The sequence below is a fragment of the Hemibagrus wyckioides genome, linkage group LG10 (assembly GCF_019097595.1).
Source record: "Hemibagrus wyckioides isolate EC202008001 linkage group LG10, SWU_Hwy_1.0, whole genome shotgun sequence".
Classification (NCBI taxonomy): domain Eukaryota; kingdom Metazoa; phylum Chordata; class Actinopteri; order Siluriformes; family Bagridae; genus Hemibagrus; species Hemibagrus wyckioides.
The window spans coordinates 24,411,915-24,436,669 of record NC_080719.1 but is presented as its reverse complement, the minus strand read 5'-3'; the positions used below and the strand labels follow the sequence as shown (position 1 = coordinate 24,436,669).

General features: G+C 41.1%; 1 protein-coding gene across 1 annotated transcript in view; it reads left to right on the top strand.

The window, feature by feature from the left end:
- The window catches only part of ttll7 (tubulin tyrosine ligase-like family, member 7), a 57,554-nt gene that overhangs the window by 9,093 nt on the left and 23,706 nt on the right, over positions 1-24,755 (top strand). The window contains exons 2-10 of the mRNA XM_058401251.1: positions 2,126-2,437; positions 2,936-3,067; positions 4,567-4,688; positions 6,862-6,929; positions 7,104-7,262; positions 9,978-10,194; positions 11,009-11,173; positions 14,037-14,195; positions 24,123-24,217. Coding sequence (XP_058257234.1) covers positions 2,413-2,437; positions 2,936-3,067; positions 4,567-4,688; positions 6,862-6,929; positions 7,104-7,262; positions 9,978-10,194; positions 11,009-11,173; positions 14,037-14,195; positions 24,123-24,217 — 1,142 coding nt within the window. The 5' untranslated portion in view covers positions 2,126-2,412. The remainder of the gene's footprint in view (positions 1-2,125; positions 2,438-2,935; positions 3,068-4,566; positions 4,689-6,861; positions 6,930-7,103; positions 7,263-9,977; positions 10,195-11,008; positions 11,174-14,036; positions 14,196-24,122; positions 24,218-24,755) is intronic.

Below are 24,755 nucleotides of genomic sequence, written 5' to 3'. Positions count from 1 at the left end.
CTGGCCTGCACAGAGTCCTGACCTCAACCCCATAGAACACCTTTGGGATGAAGTAGAGTGGAGACTGTGAGACAGACCTTCTCGTCCAACATCAGTGCCTGACCTCACAAATGCGCTTCTAGAGGAACGGTCAAAAATTTGCATAAACACAGAAGAGTTGAAACTGTTCTAGCTGCAAAGGGTGGGACAACTCCATATTACATTCATGTGCATGTAAAGGCAAATGACCCAGTTTTGGCCTTGTTCGCAGTCTCCACTCTAATTCATCCCAAAGGTGTTCTATGGGGTTGAGGTCAGGACTCTGCGCAGGACAGTCAAGTTCCTCCACACCAAACTCACTCATCCATGTCTTTATGGACCTTGCTTTGTGCACTGGTGTGCAGTCATGTTGGAACAGGAAGGGGTCATCCCCAGCATGAAATTGTCCAAAATGTCTTGGTATGAAGCTGAAGCATTAAGAATTCCTTTCAATGGAACTAAGGGGCCGAGCCCAACCCCTGAAAAACAACACCTGAATTCAGGTGTGTCCCAAAACTTTTGGCAATATAGTGTATGTGTGCTGAAGAAGGGTTTAGCTGATTTAGTTTTTCACTGTTTACGCTTTTAGATGTGTAGCTATTTTTGTGTCTTGACCTTGACTATACTTGTCAGTGATCACTGTATAGACATATACACTGTATGGTCAAAGATATGTGGACACCCGACCATCACAACTTTGTGGGTCTTCCCCAAACTGTTGCCACAAAGTTGGAGGCACACAGTTGTTAATAATGTAGCATTACGGTTTCCCTTCATTGGAACAAAGAGTCCCAAACCTGTTCCAGCATGTCAGTGACCCACACAGATCCCTGTCCTCAACCTTTTGGCTGAATTGGAACACTGACCCCACCCACCATCAGCACCTGATCTCCCTTATGCTCTTGTGACTCAGGGAAATATCCTCCCAAGGAATTCAGGCAGGAGACACACATACACTAACATTAACATTAACAACTACTTACAGTTTAGAGATGTCCATCAGCCTATCCCTACGTCTTTGGAGGGGAGGTGAAGTATCTGGATAAAACCCCTGAAGCACAGGGGGAACAAGTCCACACACTCCAGACGGAGGATGGATTTATAACCCAAGCAGCGGCAAACATGAGCATAACATGCTAAACTCCTTCGTCAAAATCTAGTGGAAAGCCTTCCCAGACAAGGTTATTAGAATAAGACTACATTTGGAATGGTCAGGTGTCCACATAATGTTGGCTAGTGTATGTGTATATATTCTATACTTGGCTATGTTAGTGTTCTCTCAGTAACAGCTGATTTATTCAATGTTGGACCTGAATTTCATTATTGTCTCTACTATCCAAAATGAAAAGTGGTAGCTTAGTGGTTAAGGTGTTGGACCACTGCAGAAGGTTGTGAGTTTGAATCTCAGGTCCACCAAGATGCTACTGCTGGTCCATTGAACAAGGCCCTTAACCCTCAGTTACTTAAAAATAAGATAAAAATGTAAGTTGCTCTGGATAAGGGTGTCTGCCAAATGCCAGAAATGTAAGAAGAAAATATTTTCATAATTCAGAAATATCTGAATAATAATAATATGCTTCAAGTAAGGTTATTTAGCTTTGCACATGTTCTCAGGTGTAGTTCACAATTGAACCACAAGAGGTCATGATCGTCCCGTGAATGCATCACACACAGCCAATGGCTCTGGCTAACAAAAATCAACCAGTCAAAAGTAGCCAATCAGGCCATAAGTACTGAAACACACAAACGGCCAACTTGTCATCCAAGACCTTATGATTTATGACACTGATTGTGATGCTAAATGTTAAAAAAGGCAAAACGAGTCACTGTTAATTAGACAGCTGCATTAATGTTTTATCAGATTGACAGAAGACAGAACGTTGTCATCTGTTTTTAACAACTGCTGAATCCTCACTCAGATGTCAGAGGGTGTTCAGCCAAGCGAAACTGCTCATGTCAGGCTGACTGATATGTTTTAGAACAGTTTGAGCAATGCAATTGCCACCCACCTCCAGCCCGAAATCTATCTGTCTGTCCGTCTGTCTGTCTCTCTCTATCTTTCTTTCTCTCTCTTTCTCACACACTTTCTTTCTTATTCTCTCAACAGCCAACCTGTCCAGTCATCTATCCATCCACATAAATGCACCGTGGTTACATTTTTTGGGAGAAGAAGTCCCCCTTCCCTTCCTCCACCCCCTTCCCTATCCACCCTATTACTGAGAAAGAGAGAACCAGATCCAGGAGGGAAGGTGAAGGCCGATGAACGGACGGTCTGCTGCTCACAGCGCCACACAGACACGAGAGACTAAGTAGATCTGTGGAAAGTTGCATCAGGCTTCGCTGGCAAGTCCCAGAGGCCTGGCGGAGGAAAGCTCTGATCCACCCATCCCTGACATGCCATCACTCCCCAATGATGGAGGTGAATATCAGAATAGAAGAAACTCAGTAACATTCGGCATATCACGTAACATGGAACTATATAAAACGTATCCTAAATGTGATTGGATCAGAGGGATTGCTCACACACATAAATATCAAGTCTATTAATGATACGTTTTGTCTGATAATTAGGTTTAATAGCCTTTTTGTTGACTGTATGCCACTTTTATAACAGCCATATATCACCATTGAACATGTAAATCAGATGTCTGTGTTAAACGTCAAAACAAATAAATAAACTACAGTAAAAAAAAAAAAAAGAAATTTCTTTAGATTACGTATATATGTAAAAAAAAAAAAACAAAAAAACAACCATACTACTTTCCTTGTTATCTATGAGATATTAGACATGTCTTATGGTCAATAGTAAATATTTCAGGAAATATTAATTAATAACATCTCATGTCAGTAAATGATCTGAGTGCATGTGTAAAGAAGGGGAATCTATCACAAATTTTTCTCACTATATTTTTCGTAGATGATCAAAAGTCGTCCCCCGTGAACTTGCCGTCTGCACTTTCCAATCAGAATGGCGTAAAGAGAAAAGTGCGCACGAAGAAGAAGAAGGGCGTCATCACTGCCAACGTGGCAGGAACGAAATATGAGATCGGTAAGAACTCCAAGCCAGCGGCATTGAAACCTGGTGCATTCCTTCCTGCGGATCACACACACTTCAACTTGTATTACTCGATCAAAAAGGTAGAATGGTCGCTAATGAACTAATTTACATGATGAACAGATTGCACGCTACTTTTTCACAGCCCTCCTCCTTGCCTCCCTATCTCTGGCCCGGACAAACATAAAGATGTGGCTCTGTTCTGGTGATTTTACAGCTAACCGGTTAAAGAGTCCACTTTGTACCACTGGTTTATATTTCGAAAGAATTTTCAGGGATCTTTCTGCAGCCCCGAATGCTGCTGCAAACAGTGTAAAAAGTGATCTTGCTGCCATTCTGTGTACTTAGTTTCCTCATTCTTTAAGGAAATGAGGCTGAACAGGGCCATTAATTAGGACTTTGCTTGAGTTAGTTATTACCATACCATGTCACATTAGTGTCCTTCTCACAGGCCTCACTGTGGCTGTTTCCTTTAACACGCTGCAAGCAAAACAAACAGAAATTCACCCATCAGCATTATCACATCTCTAAACACAGCACTAATTGGACTTTAAAGTGCTCTTGTCTAACGATAATGACAAAATGAGGTTTATCAGCCTAAATAACGGTTATATTTGAGAGATCATGTTATCACCAGGTTGTTGCACTAGCACTTCTGGGCTTTACACTTTGGTTGTTATAACCAATTGGAAATGGAGCAAGGAAAGTCATCACACAACATTAGATGTAACATGGATTTTAATGGCCTGTAGAAATAACTAATATCCTGCTTCATTAAATTTTACTTTAGTGGCTTAATAATGAATAGTCATTGGTATAATGTAGAAATCTCTACCTATTTGAGATGTTCAGCTCCCCTTCAGAATGAAATACATTACAGTTCCTTCATTTCTCTGTTTAAAATAAAAGGCGTTTCTGGAGGCTGTGTACCACTTAGTGCACTGCTGGTGAATACAGTTTTCAGCTAATGCTCTCTTCAGTCACATCTTCGGTCATAGTCACTTACACATCTACTTCAGTGCCATCCAATTACAGGAAGCAATTTATTAGTTTTAGTATTTACATAATGGAAGCATCACAATACTACAGAGTATCGGAATAAGGGAATAGCCTTTAGGAGCACTCGAGTACATCTCTGTACTCGGTTTCCCGACGCACTGACACGAGGTATAGTCATTTTCCTAGCACTGAAATAGTAAAAAAAAATAGATTTAGAAAATATCAGTTTTTTAAATAAGCAGTATTTCCATTTTATCTCAAAGTAAACAAGATGATAAATCGCTCAAAACTATTTGCTTGATTATCTTGAGAGTAATTACATGCTTGCGTGTGTGTTTAGTGAAATGCAACGAAAAGCAAACTCGCAAAGCAGATTAGTAAATGTTTCTTAATGTTCAGATTCATAATTGCAGTTCATTTTGATTTGAATAATACAGTATGTATAAGCTTTGTATTGTCATCTGTGCTCATTGTAATTTCCTTTTCTTTTCCAGTTCGTATCGTCATTGGGGAGATGGCTTTCCACAAAACCAGAGACGAGGACGAAACGGCTAACCTCATCTGGAACGACTCGGCCGTACAGCATGAGAAAATCGCAGAGCTCAGGAACTACCAGGTGCAGTGCCATTCACCCACATCCACACATCAGGCTGCAACACCGAGCTAGTGAAAGCAGTCAGTAATGCGGTGAAGGTCATTGAAGGAAGCATGCAGTCTTTGTGTGTGTGTGTGTGTGTGTGTGTGTGTGTGTGTGTGTGTGTGTGTGTGTGTGTGTGTGTGTGTGTGTGTGTGTGTGAAGCCAGGCATAAGGGCCTCAGGCTTCTCCATTTCTGGGGTGTGTGTGTAAAAAGAAACATAGAATGATGTGTCTGGCTCTGCCAACGCTTCCAACTTTCTCAACTCTCCCCAAGCAGTAGCGCTGTCAGCCTGCCATATCCATGTGCCAGTCACTCTAAAACCAGCCATAACTGTACTCTGAGTGGCAAGAGCACATATGTGCCCGAGCAAATCTCCTTTTCCTTCAGTTTAGCAAAAAATCATGAATGATTTATTCATTCTGTAGCACATGTTTGTGGGAAAGTCAATTATATCCTTTGACAGGCTTTGTCTTATTGACATATGGTATGAACAAATTGTTGACACTTATTTATTTATTGTGGTTGTATCACAGTCATGCTGAATTCTCAAATTTGACTGGTCAGATGGCACTGATTAATCTTCTGTAACAGCACGGTTCTGACACCAATGAATAATATGGTTCTAAAAATAATATGAACTGACCAGGCTTAACATTATGACCACCTGCCTAATATTGTGTTGGTCCCTGCCAAAACAGCCCTGACCCATCCTGCACTGTGTATTCTGACCCCTTTCTATCAGAACCAGCATTAACTTCAGCAATTTCAGCAACAGTATCTCGTCTGTTGGATCGGATCACACGGGCAGGAAAAATGGACAAGTGTAAGGATTTGAGCGAGTTTGACCAAAAGGGCCAAATTGTGATGGCTAGACCACTGGATCAGAGCATCTCCAAAACTGCAGCTCTTGTGGGGTGTTCCCGGTCTGCAGTGGTCAGTATCTATCAAAAGTGGTCCAAGGAAGGAACAGTGGTGAACCGGTGACAGGGTCATGGACGGTCAAGGCTCACTGATGCACGTGGGGAGAGAAGGCTGGCCCGTGTGATCCGATCCAACAGACGAGCTACTGTTGATCAAACTGCTGAAGAAGTTAATGCTGGTTCTGATAGAAAGGGGTCAGAATACACAGTGCAGGACGGGTCAGCAAACAGGGGGACTGACAATGTTAGGCAGGTGGTCATAATGTTATGCCTGATCAGTGTATTCCACAGTATCAAATGTGACTAGAAGAGAAATAAAACACTTTGGGGGGGTGTTGTTGTAGGAAAGTAATCCACTTCAGTTGCGCTAACTCTTCATGGATTATTATCCTGTGAAAGCATGCCCTGTCAATTTTTTTCTAACCTCATATGTCATTTTATTGTGTGCATTTTGTAACAATCCCACTAAATGTGAAAATAAAGATGTAAAATGTCGCTTCTATTAATGTTTTATGAGACACACTCTGGTACTAAGCAGCACCTTTTCCTGTCTCTGGGATGGAGCAGAAACCTGAAGGATATACAGTATCTTTCACAGAGAAGTTCTAAGTAGACGTTTTAATGTACATTATATGCACTTTGATTTGATTTTCATGTTTGTGACCTCCTTCTCTCTCACATCACCGTGCCGTTGGTGTTCTTCCTCATCACGGCCGTCCCTTCCAGATAATCATGCGTTCCTTTTACACTCGCTAAAATGCGTGGGTTTTTTTTCCTTCTTCGCAGTGATTTGCTCAAAAACTTGGCTGTCAAGCTGCAGTTCATACGGTCCTAATTAATGGCCCTGTTCAGCCTCATTTGCTTGCAGAATACAGAAAAGCCCACTTTTCATTTTTTTTCCCCCCTTCTTGTTGTATTCAAAGCAATACATTCATCTGTCACTACCTGCACTTGCAGGGGCTCTGATGCAGAACCAATTACTTTGCCTCTTGAAGATGAGATTGATTGTCTATTTTTTTTTTTTTGTTTTCAACAAAAATGATCTGGTCATCTAAATACGGGGTTAAGGAAGGTTTTAAAATTGCCTTTTGTTTTGTGTGCTGTAATTGGGCATAAATGTCAGAAAATAATATTCACTTCATGTTTTTTTTTTTTTGGCTGTAATGTGCTCTTTTTTATTTTCGGTGAAGTGAATTCTTAAACAACTTCCGAATATTATTATTTTCCTCAGAGAATTAACCATTTCCCGGGAATGGGAGAGATCTGTCGAAAAGACTGTTTGGCAAGAAACATGTCCAAGTAAGTCACTTTCACCTTATTATATATATAATAAATAAAAAACCTATTTCAAGCACACGCATAAATATCACAACACCGGATTAGAGATTTATTTATCAAACATCTTCCTCCAGGGCATTCTCCTAGTCCAAGTGACTGTTTTGTACTGGTTTTTTTCCCTCCTCCTTGACTCAGGATGATTAAAAGCCAGCCTCAGGAATACAGCTTCATTCCCAAAACCTGGATCTTCCCGGCGGAGTACACTCAGTTCCAGAACTATGTGAAGGAGCTTAGACGCAAACGCAAGCAGAAGACCTTCATCGTCAAACCGGCAAACGGTGCAATGGGTCATGGGTAGGTGCTTGAGTCCACTTTGTGAAAGAGGTTGGCTTTTCATAAATACACCGCAAAGGCTAATCTTTCATTTGCCTGAAAATGACTTTATTTTTTAATAATAATAAATAGCTCATTATTTTTTTTTTTTACTGTGTCTTTCTGTCTCTTTCTGTTTTAGTTACGTTTTTTTTTTAAAGATTTATATTTGAACCAGTTGTACCTCCTAATCGAACAATTTCCAAAATTTTATATGGTGTTTATTAATGTTTATTAATGTTAGGCCTACCTTAGAGTCTGAAGTTGCACACATATCGATCGGAAACGATCTAAATCGATCGAGTTAAATGTATGTAGAACCATTGTCAATGTCATTATATCGTGTGGAAGCCTGAAGTTTACAGCATCAATACAGTAGAGCTGATAGAATCATCATTTACATCTCGTGCAGTATTTCTAACTTTCATAATAATTAAACTTATGGTATAAAACATTTCCTCAGAAGCTTTGGCTTGGGGTGTTTTATATTAATCACTTTCTGTAAACTCTGCTTGAATTTCTCCTGTTCGCCAGCAGATGGCGCTATTGACACATAAGGCAGCAGAAGAAACGCAGGCACTTTTGTTTTTTGGGTTTTTTTTTTTTTAGACATCCTTTAGGTATATGAATGTGTCTGTTGCTTATGGATGTATGCTACAACTAAGCCTGTATTTATTAAAACTAAGAGTCATCAAAGGTTGAATTATTGCAGCACGTTATGAAAGTGAAAGAAGATGAGCTTAACTCGGCCACTCGGAGGGGGGAGAGGCGGGAGATTAAATTTGAAAACGCTCGGCGTGACGCAGGAAATGAAGTTATATCTTCCTCCGTAATTTATTTTCCAGTTGGAAAGCTAAACTCATTGTTTATGTCTGAGCTTAGGCATGTTAAAAAAGCACAGAGCATCAGAGGCGTAAAGGAGAGATCCCCACCGGTGCCAAATTAAACAGTTGGCTAAAGTGGGTTTTGATTATCTGCCATCAGAGCTCATCAATCATGTCATATGATTCGCCACCACAGCCGCAAACGACTCTAACCCCGTCCGGATGCAGTGCAGCTCAGGGGAGCGGAGCCAGGTTTCAAAATGGTAAACATACAGACAACAATATACAGTATGATGTATCACCGTGACCGGGATGAGTAGCTGGGTTTATGGCGTTGTGAGTGTTGATGATTGAGTTGTAGATTTTTATCGGCACTTTGAATTCACCAAAGTCTCTTGGCCCGAATGACCGCTAGTATCATTCCTATAACACACGCAGTCATTAAAACTTCTCTTAAAAATATAGTCTGTGATGGTATGATGAGGTACCTAACATGAGATCTGTATCATTACCACAATTTAAAATATTTAGCATATTGTGTTTGTTTTTTAAGCAATAAACCACTTTCCTGTTACAGGAATATCAGTAATGGTGCAGTGTGACGCTGTTCCTACCTCATTTTTAAGAGCAATAAATACAGCGTTTTATTTCGCTTGTACAACAGCAATTTGCCAACGATTACAATCTTTAGCTTATAAATGACACGTCCTTCTTTTCAACCACTTTAGTTATGTATAGATTTTCCCTCTCCTTTTGAAGTTAATGAAAAACCACAGCTTGTCATGCTTTTTAAGACTTTCCCACGGCAAAAAACCTTCTGAGCGAAACCCGTGACTCCTTCCATAAGCTTCATATAAAAGTCTCTTTAAAGAAAACTTCACCAAGTATACATTTTTATTTTCTTACACAAGAGCATTTTAGCTTTTCTTTGAAAGAGCTGTTACTATAGAAACACCACTACGTTTATAAGAAATTAATAAAGCTTTTCTGACCAATCAGATTCAAGAATTAGTATGCGTTCAAAGCATTTTTTTTTTAAACAGATTCATTTAACTAGTTATATTTAATGAAGTATCTAGTTTAGGATGCTGTGTGAGGTCGTTGCCAAACATGTGCCCTCATAACAAGATTTAGATTTATGTTTATTTTCCCCAAAAGGGTTACGCTGGGCCTGAGATACAGCTGTATTCCAAGCATTATGTTTAATTTAATTAGCTTATCAATCGGATTAATACGTGCTTTGATTAAAAAACTCCGAGATTAAAATGAGCACGGTTTCTGCTGTATAACCCGGAAGGTGGAGGAGGGCGAGTGTAACGTGTCTGACTTTTAATAGGTTGCAGAACAAATGGACTGTAACTCACAAACCCTTTTCATTCCACTCGCAAGTGGCTTAGTGCCGCAAAGTTAGAGCCTCGGCTAAACATTTTTAAACTCATGTAAACCAGAGGAGGAAAAGCACATAACCAATTAAGCTAACCTCGCCTGATGTCGGTATATTTTGCTGCCCAAAGAGGTTTTTTTAAGGCCCCCTGTTTGCAAAATACCCAGCACTTCACTCCATCATGCATTCTTCCACCGGCGCATGTGTTCACGACTGTGTGCCATAACGCCCGAGCGCCGGCGACAAGCTCCCCAAAGCAAATAAATGATTGCAGAGACCGAAATGGTCCGTGATGTCTGATCCTATTAACCTGCGCCTAGTCATGGTCTAGAAACCAGCAGCATGAGGCAGTCTTAATAAACCCCAGCCTTTTTTGTTAAACTACAGAGATCCATATTCAATACCACTGCACAGAACTCCTTCTTAAATATGTATGGAGCACAGTTCAGGAATGTTTCCTTTTTAAAAAATTTTTTTTTTCTTTTGCAGTATATCTTTGATTCGGAATTGCGAGAAACTCCCGGCGCAAGACCACTTCATCGTGCAGGAGTACTTGGACAAGCCGTTTTTAATGGAGGGTTACAAGTTTGATCTGCGCATTTACATCTTGGTCACTTCTTGCGACCCTCTTAGGATCTTCCTCTACAATGACGGCTTGGTGCGGATGGGAACGGAGAAGTATCACACGCCTAACGAGTCCAACCTGGTGAGAATGCCACGCATTAGAAAACAGAAAAGAAACAGCGTTAATATATTTGGCCTGATATTTCCTTTAATGAATATTCTACACTTTCTGACTGACATAATTGTTACCAGTTTTATAGGACCTTAAAATGATTAATGCAAATATGACTACAATCATCTGGAGCTACACCCATCAGCCATATCATTATGAGCAGTGAGAGGTGAAGTGAATAAGGCTGAGTATCTCCTCATCATGGCACCTGTTAGTGGGTGGGATATATTAGGCAGCAAGTCAACATTTTATCCTCAAAGTTGATGTTAGAAGCAGGAAAAATGGACAAGTGTAAGGATTTGAGTGAGTTTGACCAAAAGGGCCAAATTGTGATGGCTAGACCACTGGATCAGAGCATCTCCAAAACTGCAGCTCTTGTGGGGTGTTCCCGGTCTGCAGTGGTCAGTATCTATCAAAAGTGGTCCAAGGAAGGAACAGTGGTGAACCGGTGACAGGGTCATGAGCGGTCAAGGCTCATTGATACACGTGGGGAGAGAAGGCTGACCCGTGTGATCCGATCCAACAGATGAGCTACTGTTGCTCAAACTGCTGAAGAAGTTAATGCTGGTTCTGATAGAAAGGGGTCAGAATACACAGTGCAGGACGGGTCAGGGCTGTTTAGGCAGCAAAATGGTCACCAACACAATATTAGGCAGGTGGTCATAATGTTATGCCTGATCAGTGTAATTCTAGTGTAATATTACCACATTTGTTGTTAATAATCCAACAGTTCTACTGGTTCCTGCTAAATCTGATTTTTATTTCTTCTTTGTCCTTCTCTCAGAGTCAGCTATACATGCACCTGACCAATTACTCTGTAAACAAACACAACGAGAATTTCGAGCGTGATGAGACGGTGGACAAAGGCAGCAAAAGATCCATCGGCTGGTTCACCGAATACCTCCGCATCAACAACTACGATGTCGCCAAATTCTGGGGAGACGTTTCCGTAAGTCTGCTACATTCCGAAACCGGATAACGTGTGCGACGGCCTGGGGGAAACCTTCACGGTGTGATCTCTTCTACTCCTTAACTGAAATACGTTTTCTCCGTCGCACGTCTGAATCTTGAGTAAAATTAGCACGTTTTAGGTAAAATGAAAGCATCTGGTTACACCCTGAAGTGAAGGAAAATTGCATTTACAGATTTCATCCCAACAATGTATCGTAGACGTGTTGCCGGTTTTTGATTACAGCGTGATTGATTCGACTTTTGTCCATCGTACATGGCTTTACAATGACTCGGTTAAAAGTTGACGTCCGCTGCATGAGGACATCACACTTAGGTTTTAGACTGACCGCTGACATGATCTTAGCAGGAAAGGTTAGAAAGTATATAAAAACCTGACATTTAAAAAAAGTGTGTTTATAGTTTGAGGTGTCAAAGTATGATATAAGCATGAAAATAAATTTAGCCAAAATTTTGTGTTTTCCCCCAGGCCACCTGACATAAGCCGGGTTATTGTTTAAACACGTTTAATACATTACAGTCCACAGAAAATGTGCATCTTTGTCATCTCTATACCTCTGGGTTGACAGTGCGTGTTCAATTAAAACAGTATTACTGATAAGCCGTGCGCGCAGCCTGATCCGTCATCATGAGACGTCCATTGTTGTTTCAATCCAATACACCCATATGTTTCTAGGTAGCCACTTTAGCCTGACACTTTAGCTACATGCTATTCCACTTTACCCTTTTTACCCCCAAGGGAACTTTTTTTGTCTGCAGCCTGCAGTTTGAGCTGTCATTCTCTTTTTTTTTTTTTTCTCCCCCTGCTGTTCTATTTTCGTCCTGTGCTTCTGTGTTTTACGAGCTCATCTGTCAGCGCTGCGGTGTCTCAGTGCAGCGTTCCTACCTTTTAGTAGGCGGCCTCAACCTGTCCCACTCGTGTAACTGCCCTTCACCTCTCTGACAACGGAGAACGTGTGAATATGCAGCGATTAGCGTTTTCCTTTACCAGCCTGCTGGAATTTGTAAATGACCAGCAAATCTTTAATCTTTTTATTTCTGTTCTTCTCATTCAGTTTTCCCTCTGCATATTGATATCAAGTTCTCATGCAAGGTAAAAACCTATTCACGGTTCCACTCGGCTTGAGGGGAACAAGTTGTCAATGCCACACCCACCACACTTCCTCCATGTGGCTGGTCTTTGCTGTTCCTTCAAGCATTTATTTCACTCTGTCTTGTTTAAACTTCTGACCAAATACTAATCACCGAGAACGAGTGGCAAATTAAAAACTCATTAACTACCCCACAGGGCAAGTCTACATTTTGTTTACCTGAAGAAAAAAAAAAAAGAAAATCTCTAAAAATGGCACCTCTTGTAATTTAATCCAAATGCATGATAAGCTAGTTAGCAGGCCGGTCCTTTGGAGGAAAATTCCACCCTGAATCACAATAAATATGTTCATATTGAAATATTTGCTTAGTGATTCTGCCGCTGTATTTCGTGTATGTATAAATATTTATATATATTTCTGCTGCTGTATAACAAAAGTCTAGAAGCTTATTTTTCTCACTCACTCATTTCCCAGCGTATTAAAATGTATAGATAATATTAACGTTCCAGAATATTCCAGAATGTAATGAGTTACCACTTGTTGTTATTTTCCTATCACAGCACAGCCCAAAGTGTGTTATATTCCTCCCAAAACAATGATGTTACTACTTAACACAAGCAAGAGCACAGGATCACTCTACACACAGCAGGGAGTTTGGAAGGAAACAAAGAAAATTTCCAAGGAATATTTCAGTACTGTTTTTGTAACACTCCAAAACTCCAGCCCTTATTCAGAAATGTTGAGGATTCTTGTTCGATTTCTTGATTTCTGTTGTTTCAGTGACAGTGTTGGTGAGGATCTAGCAGAGGTAATCGTGTGGGGCTTATTTGCTGAACTCCTACACAGCGCAGCATTTCAGGATGGTGAACAGAACTAAAATAGCTTGTTTACTAACATGACTTATTTGACATTTAACCCCATCCCAAATAAATCCTGTTCCAGATTTGGAGCGATATTTGTAATAGGAGATTGTGGCTCTCTCTCACGAGCCCATTTTGTAAATTAAACAACCCCATGCGAGGTTGCAACTCCTAGTTTGAGAACCCCTGAAGCTATAGCTCATGCTTTTCATGCACGATTTGTGTTAATCCTCTAGCCGTTTTCTTTAGCGTCGTTTCCTGACCGCAGAAATCTGTTGGCTGGATCATTTTTGCATGGCAGACTTTTCTTGACTGCTGGGCTTGATATGCTGGTCTCTACCAGCATGAGACACTAACATTTTGTCATCGCTGAGAATGGTCCACCACCCAAATAACATATGGTCAGCGGTGGTCTTCTGGTGGTGCTTTTCCATTGGTGGATTCATTCCATTAACTCCGGGGGTTGACACATTGCACATAGCAACAGATGGACTATAGTCAGTAATTGTACACCTACAAAACTCACCAATATGGCAGGCTTAACTTCATACAATGGTCAGTGAGTACAGCTACAATCTAGGTCATTCAGTGAATTTAATTCATTTATGCACAAGAAAGTACACATTGATGTATAAACATCCAAACCTCTGATGAAAAACCAAAGAAGTGAGCACTCACACTTCAGTACACTGCCCTGTACTCAGTAGGTAGCTTTGGACATACACAGAACAAGCAGGCATCAGCACTCCTAAAGGAATTGAGGGGTCATTGCTGTTGTTTTTTTTTGGTCATTTAGAAATGTCTAGAGGTTATTTTATGATTTTCAGTCAGTTCTGCTAAATAGTGATAATGTTTGAATAATAGCTTTCCATTCTTTTTCCTCCTACGTCAGGAACTGGTGGTGAAGACACTGATTGTGGCCGAGCCTCACGTGCTCCACGCATACCGTATGTGTCGCCCGGGGCAACCGCCAGGGAGCGACAGCGTCTGCTTCGAGGTCCTCGGATTCGACATCATTCTTGACCGCAAGCTCAAGCCGTGGCTGCTGGAGGTACGTTTTTTTTTATTCTTTTTATTCTGTGTAGTCACTCTTAGATCTCAAGAGTATGTCCATTGACTATTTCTGCTGGTCTCCGACGAAGTGGCAGGTAAGAGAGACGGACTTTTGTTAATGTCAGCGTTAAAAATACACACTATATATACTGGGTTCTCCGGTTTCCCCAAAAACAGGACGATAAGTGGACTGGGTGTGCTACAATCGCCTCCAGTTGTGAACGTGTGTGTGTGTGTGTGTGTGTCCGCTTGGTGTCCTGTGATGGCATTTCATCCATCTAACTGCACAGCATTCATTGTTCCGGGGATAGACTTTGGGTTTTTTATATATAAAAAAAATCCCTACTTCCTCCCTTTTTATTCCCCTCTCAATCGCCTCTGTGATATGAAGTGGTTTCTAAATAGTATTTTTATTATTATTATTATCATTTTAAAAAAAAAAAAATTCTTTTTTTTTTTTTTTTTTTTTATAAACTCTTAATAAATCGTTTATAGCAGCTTAGACACTCATTGTTCCCGGGACAGGCTCCGGGTTCACTCTGGTTAGGATAAAGATGGGTGCATGAAAACCCAAGTCTCAATCCCAGCCTCCTGTAGTACATTACACTGCAATAAATCAGTATATATACTCAGTGTTGGAGGAGAAGAAGCTGTTTGGGTAATATAGCTGCTGTATTATTACTCATGTACATAGCAAAAATATCTTAGCAGCCCATAATCTGTTTAAAGACAGCTCAGTCTGATGTCTGTGTAGATCTAACCACGGTAAGAAAAGTGAATAAAGAATAAATAAATACTAAATAGATTTTAGATATTACTATACTAACTAACTTTCTATGATTAATATTAGCAGTAATATTAGCCGTACTGAACTTTGCTGTTCAGTACGGCTGTAAAGAGTTGTCATTTGATCTATATCAGCCGTCCAGCCAGCTGGAACTAACCTGCCCATTCTCCTCTGGCTCCCTCATCAAGGTGCTGTTTCTACCTGTCTAGCACCAGTAACCATGCCAAAGGTCAAAGTCACCGAGATCAAAAATATCCCCATTCTGTTGTTTGATGTGAACATGAGCTGAAGCTCATGACCTGCATGATTTTATGCTCTGTGCTTTTACCATGTGATTGGCTGATAACTGAAGCAGGTGTACAGGTGTTTCTACAGTGTTAGATGACCGGATCAGAGCATTTCCAAAACTTGTGGGGTGTTCTGCAGTGGTCAGTATCTATCAAAAGTGGTCCAAGGAAGGAACAGTGGTGAACCGGTGACAGGGTCATGGACTCTTGAGGCTCACTGATGCACGTGGGGAGTGAAGGCTGGTCCGTGTGATCCGATCCAACAGACAAGCTACTGTTGCTCAAATTGCTGAAGAAGTTAATGCAGGTGTCAGAATACACAGTGCAGGACGGGTCAGGGCTGTTTCAGCAGGGACTAACACCAATATTAGGCAGGTGGTCATAATGTTATGCCTGGTTATTGTACATCTCAGTTATTTCCAAGATGCTTTCATTTTGTAACTTCTTATATCTAAAAATGATATATCTATTTATTTTATATTTCTTTGCTGAAATTAAAGGGATAACTGGAACTTTTACCTAAGACTGTTGAATGTATTGAGACTGTACAGTAATTTCACAGTCTTCTATCAATCCGAATAGAGAAAAGACATAATATAGTCAGCGCCTGAAGTGTTTTTATTTACCCATAAATTTTTAATGTGAAATGCTTCACCCTTTAAGTGTGTGTATATGTGATCTGTAATGCTGGAAAGGTTGCAGCACATGTTTCGGGGTATGTGGACGCTGAAGATTAGAGGCAAAAGGCTGTCGGGAACATCTTGTTAAAAAACAAGTCTCTTTTAAGACAGTAGTGATAAACAGGAAGCGACTAATCACGTAAACATGAGGGTTATATTGCTTATGCTACGTTCCTCTCTCTCTCTCTCTCTCTCTCTCTCTCTCTCTCTCTCTCTCTCTGTGTCTGTCTCTGTTTCTTTTTTTCTCAGACTCACAAAAAATGTAGGTCAGGACTGTAATTTCAGCAGTGGCTGGGGCCCGCGATTGCTAGAATTCTTTCTTTTTTTAGTTTTGTGTGTGTGTGTGTGTGTGTGTATGGGTGGGTGGTAGTAGTGGTGATGGTGTGGGTGAGGGGTGTTATGGAGTTATGGAATGCTTGTTTCTGAACATTCCATGTCAGGTTTTCTTTCTGTCCCACACCGATGTCAGCCAGTTAAAGCATGACCCAAATCCTTTAACCCAAAGTGCTTAAAAAAAATAAAATAAATAAATAAAAAATCCTACTTCCACCCTTTTTCCTTTTCCTCTCCAGTTGACTCCAGGATATCTTAGTAAATAGTAAATATTTTTTATTATTAAAAAAAGCTCCCCCCCCACACTACATTTTTCTACTGTTTCATAAACTCCTAATAAATGCTTTATAGAAGCTTGAAGGTTTAAAAACACACAGATTGTTTGTCTCTGGTTTACTTCGCTTCAGACTCGTAGGTCTCGGACCGTGGCCATGTTTGCCGAACGTCGAATGAAGCTAAAGTCCACAGACCTGGTCCTCGTAGGTCTCCGTGTGTCTGTGACTGGGGAAGAGTGCAAACAGTGGTAGATACAGTTGTTACACTTCGGCGCTAATGATCTCTCGGTGCTACTAGCAGCCCACCGCAAACTGTCATCAATTAACATCCCCGCAAGTTCCGCACAGAGGGGGAAAAAAAGCTGTTTCTCTTTCACGCTACATTTACAGCGGTACACATTTATTTCCGATTTCGAGAGATTAGTCAGGAGACACTTCCGAACTCTCAGCAGAGGCGACATGGACTCGCTGTAACTCTTAAAACGTGAAAAAGGGCGAGCGCTGTTAGAACGTACGTAACGGATGTGTAGCTAGCACAATGAACACGTTATGATTAGCCTGAATATAGAATTTTCCTTAATATTAAATTAAATAATTTAAGCTAAAAGTAATATTAATATCCTAAACACAAAAAATGTCTTGTAAATAAATGATTTATAATAAAAAATTATAGAATAATTATAAAGTAATAACAATAATTCTGACATTAATTATTCTTCAATAATGATTCATTATTATTCCTGTTCTTTTATTATTTCCAAGGCACTAGTTATTTCTCTTTTCCTGTGCAGATGGTTTCCATCACAGAGTCTTGGCTTGCCTGATTGGTGTCAGCCTAGATTAGGCAGCCGCTCTGATAGCAGTCCCAGCCCTCAGCCTCTAATGGTGTTAGCAAGGCCCTTTTCCTGCCTGGCTTCAGACAGCCTGCGAACTCCCGAGTGCAAGCAAACCTAACGAGGGAACGAATCTACGTCCCAAATCAATTTTGCGCACATATGCACACTCATCTGAAAGGTAGATGATGTATAAATGTAGAACAGGATTTTTTTTTCCCCACTTGCATGGCACATATTTCAAGGAAATGTCCTTCACATTAAATTTGGTAATTACACTACAAAGTAATTACTTTTTTTTTTCTTTCTTTTTTTCAGGCTTTTATGCAGATAAATTTCTCCAGATCATCTGCCATTACGCTTTCGTGTATGTATTCAGGCAGACAGAGGAACAAGAATATCACTCCCATAGCAATATTAACAACTTGAACCGAAGCCAAAACAAAATCCTAGCGTTCTATTTAAAACACGTTATAATATTTGCGCGGTACACCTGTGGAAAACGATTCCGCGGTGCTTCACTCTTCATCAGATGTACGACGGGAACAAGATAGGAGGCAGAGCGGCTCGGCGAAACGTTCGAGCTCGTAAGGCGCACGGCATCGGAGAAAAAAGGGAAGCTTTTGTTACGATCCTTATCTTAATTCCCCAGGTTTTCCACAACCACTTTTACCTCCTTTGACATTCAAAACATTTGGGGCATTTACATGAGTGAGGACGCCAAAACAGCGTAACTCGAGAAGCCTCACATTCTCCACTGGATGTGGTTAGCTGCCGTCGTTCATTTCTTCAGTGACTGCCGCTGTTGGCATGCTAATTTTCAGGATGATGTGATTCAGGCCTATGTTGCTAGGAAGGATAGCCCCCTCCAGAGGTCAGGAGGATTCCGGAGGGACGCGAACACCCATTAGTCAAATGCTGCGGTGCAACACTGATATCATTGCCCCCTGGGCCCACTCTCTGTTTTTTTTTTTTTTTTTCTTTCCTCCCATCTTTTTATTTTTTTTTTCTTCTTTCCCAAGTCTTTGCCGAAGCCGGTCACACTGGAGCTGTTAAGCTGGCATGATGAATAATGCAAAGGCGAAAGGAAAGGGAGATATTCAGGGTACACAGAAAGATTGAGGGACAGAAGAAGATAGACAAAGAGGAAGAAAGGCGGAGAGAAAGCCAGATAAAATATACATTCACAATAATGTGTCCCCGGTCCGTGAGGGCGGACCCGGGCTGGGAGGGGGTTTATTATGGTTATGAATTTTGTGTGGCGGCTTTTACAGGCCTATTGTACAGGGGTGGTAGACCCCTCACAGTGTTCAGCCTCATTAAAGCACAGATTACTTTGCGGAATCTAAACACACACACACACACACACACACACACACACACACACACACACATATGCACATGCAAATATGGGGGGATTTCTTTTTTTTTTTTCTTTTCAACCAATACAGTGATTATACCTGTAGAAGGATTGGCGGGAGTCTTTGTCCTCAGTGACAGGAGGGTGGCACACACACACACACACACACACACACACACACACACACAGTCTCTATATTTGTGAGGACATTTTGGCTGTTTTAGTTTTTTTATAGTTACACACACAGTCCTTGTGAGGACTCTTTGTTTTTTCTCACACACACACACTCTTGTGAGGACCTTTTGGCTTTAGTTTTTTTATAGTTACACATATATATACAGCTCTAGAAAAAAATAAGGGACCACTGCAAAATAATGAGTTTCTTATGTTTTTTTCTCCCAGGTTCATGTATTGGTCAGATGAAGAGTTTTGTTTCATTTTTTGTGAACTACTGACAATATTTCTCCTAAATTCGGAATATAACTTGTTATTTAGAGTTTATATTTAAAGGAAATGACAACACATCAAAATAACCGAAGATCATGCAGTATTAATAACTCAAATAAAACAAAATGCAAATAATTAGTAAACAGATTGTGTTAATGCTTTGTCTAAATAACATTAAGAGATCAGTATTTGGTGGAATAACCCCGATCTGCATGAGTTTAGGCTCCATGATCTCCTCCAGTTTATCACATTGCTGTTGGGGAACTTTATACCACTCTTTTTGCAAAAATCCAACAGTTCAGCTTTACTTGATGGTTTGTGATCATCCATCTTCCTCTTGATGACATTCCAGAGGTTTTCAGTAGGGTTCACATCTGGAGATTGGGCAGTGCTCTTATTTTTTTCCAGAGCTGTATATATGGACCTTTTGGCTCTTTTAGTTTTTTTTGATAGTTACACACACACACACACACACACGCGCGCACAAAATCCTTGTGAGGACCTTTTGACTCTCTTTGTTTTCACACACACACACAAGAATGTCTTCCTATCCTTGTCAGGTCCTTGGATTGACATGATTATTAATGCAACTAATTAATGCTTAACCTTAACCTCAGTAAGTGAAAGATAACCTCTTGGCTTTTTATTATTATTATTCTTATTATTATTTAATTTTTTTTTTTATAAAGTATTATTTAAAAATATTAATAGTTGCTGTTTTTGTCAAAAATGCTGCCTCCTCCTGGAGACCATCCAAAGGTCTGCAGAAGATCAAAAGTGTCAGATTTTTGTCTTTGAGTGGTCATTTGGTGCTCAGCAAGATATCAAAACATGGCTACACACACACACACACACACACACACACACACACACACACACACACATACACAAATGCACTATAGTTATTAAACCAGCAATCAACTCTGCTTTTCAGTCAAGGGCCAGAGCACATGACCTCAGCACACATGGTCACATCCCTGCTCCTTTTGGCCACCACATACCCGATGGCAAATAAACCCAGCAGCAGGTCTGTGACGAGTAGAGCATGCACACTTATTTGGGTTTGTTTTTCAGATGATGTGGCCTAATTGCCACCCTGCAGGAGAGGGTGCGGAGTGTGTGTTGTGGGTGATTGGCAGCCCGCGAAGGAGCCATGAGGCAGAAGCATTTACAGGGATGGTTCCTACCGAGGGGCCAAAGTGCCTCCGTATCTCATCTCTCTTTCTTTTCGGCCTCTCTTTTTCTCTCTCTCTCTCTCTCTCTCTCTCTCTCTCTCTCCGCCATTCCCACCCCGATCATTTTAGACGAGCTTGGTCACCTTTTCCCTTGAAAGGCGACATAAGCCAGACCTCGGCTCTTTCTTCCCGTGTGGAGCGAGCGAGCGAATGGAAGTGATCTGGATCAGAGAGTGTACACAAACAGAGGCCCATTTGAAGGTGCACTCAGACGCGCCCGTTTGATCTCACGGCTGTCTCTGCAACCTTATGACGGCCAATTCCCCCTTGTTGCATCGTGCAGCCCGGACATGCGTGCTTTCAGATGACACGCAACTACAAAGCTGACGCATTCTCTCCTCAAGATATCAGCCTGTTTTTTGTTTTTTTTGGTCTATATGCACATTCTTTCATTTGTTAAACAGTGTCTGTAGGAGAGGCTTTCACAGGGACACAGGAGAAGACATTTTCTGATCTGGCATTTGGTTATGTATGCTTTCTGAACATCAAGAATTTGTGCATGAAACAAAAATTCCAGATTCTTTTCTATCTGATGCATGCAGGATTAAGCAGCATGATCATAAATTATAGAAGAAATGCATAATCCAATAAGGTCTCGTTTCCTGTGTCTGTTAGTTCTTCTGTGTACGTTTACCATTAAGCAAATCAGTTCCTTTCCTGTGCTTCTGATTCATCTGTGCAAGCGGCTGTGCTAGGTTTTGATGAGTTCAATAACTCTAGATGGCAGTGTTTAGCTTTCCCGTGCGGTGCCATCGGGAGATTTATTAAAGAATGATAGCAGCCATCCATTCATCTGTCCGTCTTTATCTATACTCGCACAAAAACTAAATTACACTTTTACTGTACTTTCTGAAGAAATAGACACCTTAAGGATGGGCAGTGCAGCAGAAGAGCCAAGACAGTCATACTGCCATTTATCATTAGGCCATGGGTTTGTGCAGCCCAGGAGACGTGTGTGTGTGTGTTTGTCGTAGACCATGTGTAAGTGTGTGTATGTGGAAGCCTTCTAAAGCCGTATGGTATAGGTGACCTCAAGGGCTGCAGGTTGGCTAGCTCTCTGACCTTTAAAATGCACAGGCGGCAGCTATTGAGTTTCAGTGCTGGAATTAGCCACTTGAAATGCGGCGAAGGAACAAAAAAATGATTGATAACGATGTGAAACGGGAGCCGCAAAGGTTTCCGCAGGGCGCCCGGCTGTAGCGGCGTTCTCTTTCCACTCTCTGATTTGCATTGCAGCGGTCGGTCTGTTGGGCACTCTGTGTTTCAGTACCGTTGTGTGTTTCGCTCCCCGAGAATCCAAGAATGCAACGTTTGTTTATTCTCACGCGGGCACGGATATGATGATCTTTCTGAAGATAAATATCACATCAACTTTTTTTTTTTTTTTTTTTTTTAAATATTCCTCTGCAAGCTTTTGTGTTCCTCGCAAATATTTGTTTTTGCATCTTCTCCGGTCAGAGTATGCAAAATTTATGCTTGCGTTCGTTCCCTTGATTTCCTCTACAGGAATATTCAAATCAAATCTTGTAAAATTTAGCTCACGCTGTGACTCTGCATCTGCGCTCGAAGAACACTAATCAAAATCGTTAGCCCACTAGTAGATCAAAGTAAACTCAAACCAAAAGCCTCATACATGTGGGACTAATCGCACAGAGAAATTGAATCACCCAAGCTTCGTCTCTCACCACCGGTCCCTGAGATCACTGACAGGTTATTTATGCATCAAAGCCAGACATATTCAGGTGGGGAGGTGGAAACTAAAGACTCAGTCAGTATAGTTTACCCCTAAAGCATGCTGTTAATTGGACTGGGTTTTAAAAATACAGGATGGGAAATCCCTAAAAAACAAACAAAAAAAATAATGATTTATTTTGCTTGTTGCTGCTTGTTTCCTGTTACAATATTTGTTTATTTAATTTGGGGGGAAAAAATAGATGAACAGATCAACAATTTTATTTGATTCCTACTTAATCATAGCCTTTAAGACCTCGGCTAAAAAGGTGGCGAAACAGTTGAGCGCCGGGAATTTCACTGACTACAGGGATTCATTAACCTCAGACCCGCTCGGCTTCCTCAGTGAGAGCTTGCCCTGATCGCATCCCTGATAGATGCGGTCTATGAATTAGAGAGAAAAGACGCTGAAATGATCTGCCACACACAATTCTGCGCTGTGTCTGACGTGGAGAACTATGACGACTCCCCGGGAGCTGCTGTGAAATCCAGTGTTTTTTGAAAGATCAAGAAGAATAAAAGTTGAAAAAGAGCCGTTCTTTATACCTGACATGGTAAATGTGCAGCACACCTGGGTTGCCAAACTTGATGAACTCTCTTTGTTGGTTTGTGATTCGAGCCATTTGTGTGGGTAACGTTGCATAGCTCAAAGCATCCACAGAGAGAGAGAGAGAGAAAGAGTGCTGCTAAGGTTACATCTGGTACAGTAAATTCGTTGATTTAACCCGCTATTGCCGGGCCTCTCTCCTTTTATTTGTGCCTGGCACTCAGTTGTGATGTAAATATTATCTTACAGCTCACTTCTAAGCTGGACACACATCAGTAAGCACCTTTGTGGGATTAGCATCCAGCCAGGGCTTGATTTATCCAGGGAACTGGAAGCCTTTGTGTAGCCGTGGTTGCATAGGAGGAGGGATGCAGCTGGGTTGCTCTTTTCACCGGCTTTTTTACTCCGTGTCCCGATCTGCCACCGTGGTGCGTGTCCGTTTGCGCTGCCCCTGTGTGCCCTCTTAAACACTCCCAGCCGGCGAAAGGCACTAAACCTGTTTGAAAAAAATAAATAAATACGATAGCCTGTTTATGGATTCCTTTCACACTGTTCTGAGATGCATTAAAAGAATTGGCATTGACGCTATGAATGGATTATTTCACTGCGCTCAGATCATATGCAAAGAAGTGGGTTTGAAATGTTTTGTTTCTCTTAAATCTTCTAGTGGAAGAAAAAACACATTCAGCTGTAATTCTGTTGGCATGGAATTTTCTGGAAGAATGTGTCAGATGGCAGTGTCTTAGCTCTTGCGCTGAGAGGTGGCACTTCTACTGTTATTTGACCTCACTCTTCTTTTTTTTTTTTTCTCTCTCTCTTTTCCACCGGCCAGCAATTCAATCAGTGCACTCCTTCAGTCCTTTTGTTACACCGAGCAGCTCTCGGGCCATCTGGAGAGACAGAGCAAAGAATTGATTCTGGCATGTTACAAATAACACTTGATACCTGAATTCATTGGCTTGACAACTGTTTACCTGCTAAAAAGAAAAGGAAGGTTATTATAAGATTCTGGAGGTACTTTTGTTTGGGTGGGGAGAAGTTATCAACTTCCATGGCGCCCCCTTATTAGCAGAGAACACGATACGGTCTCCTGATATAGTAGTTTCTTCTGAGATGCTGATAACGCCTAGAGTAGTTTTCAGCAGTTGGTTATAAACAAGGATGCTGAGAGGAAAAGGAGGTAAGTGACAGAGAAACAGAGAGAGAGAGTGAGGATAGGCTGCTGACTGACAGGAGAGTCTAACTATCAGGTGACAGCTGCCTCAAGCTCAACAGGATGTACGCAGAGGCGAGGTCAAAGGTCAAGTCGATCCCAAGCACCCTAGAATGTTTCTGCTTCACTACAATTGGGAATGTCGGGAAGAAAGAAACGCAATACCCACAAAAATGCACTCTTGTATTTATTTCCAGATCAATCGAGCGCCGAGTTTTGGGACAGATCAGAAGATTGATTATGACGTGAAGAGGGGGGTCTTACTCAACGCCCTGAAACTCTTGAACATCAGGTAGGCTATAAAGTTTTTCTATTATTATTATTTTATTTTATTTTTTTGCCGCTCAACAATTTTTCCCAGTAGTAGGAAGTTAACGGAAAGGCACGTTTGGCCATTTTTATCGATTTGCTCGAGTTCATCTTTAAAGGATCAAGAGTCTTTTCTTGTTTCGGAGCATCAGAGCGTGTGTGAGATGTTTATGCACTCTTGTTTGCACGTGTTTATTAGGTGTAGGTATCTATAACAGAGTGTGGATTAATCCCCCTGTATTGTTTTCTCTAAAGCCCATTAAGTCCCTTTTAACAATGCTGTAAGTATGCGCTCCTCTTTGTCTTTGTAAGTGATTGAGATCGCGTGCGCTTGCATGTGTTATTTGATATGTAGCACTGACCATGCCTTTTGTTTGACTGTGTACAGTAATTAATCACTTACGTACAGGATATACTGCGTACACTATACCGTGTGTGTGAATCCATCCGCATTTGTTTAGGTGTGTGTGTGTGTGTGTGTGTGTGCGCAAAGACAACAGTCCCCAGGTAGTACACACAGT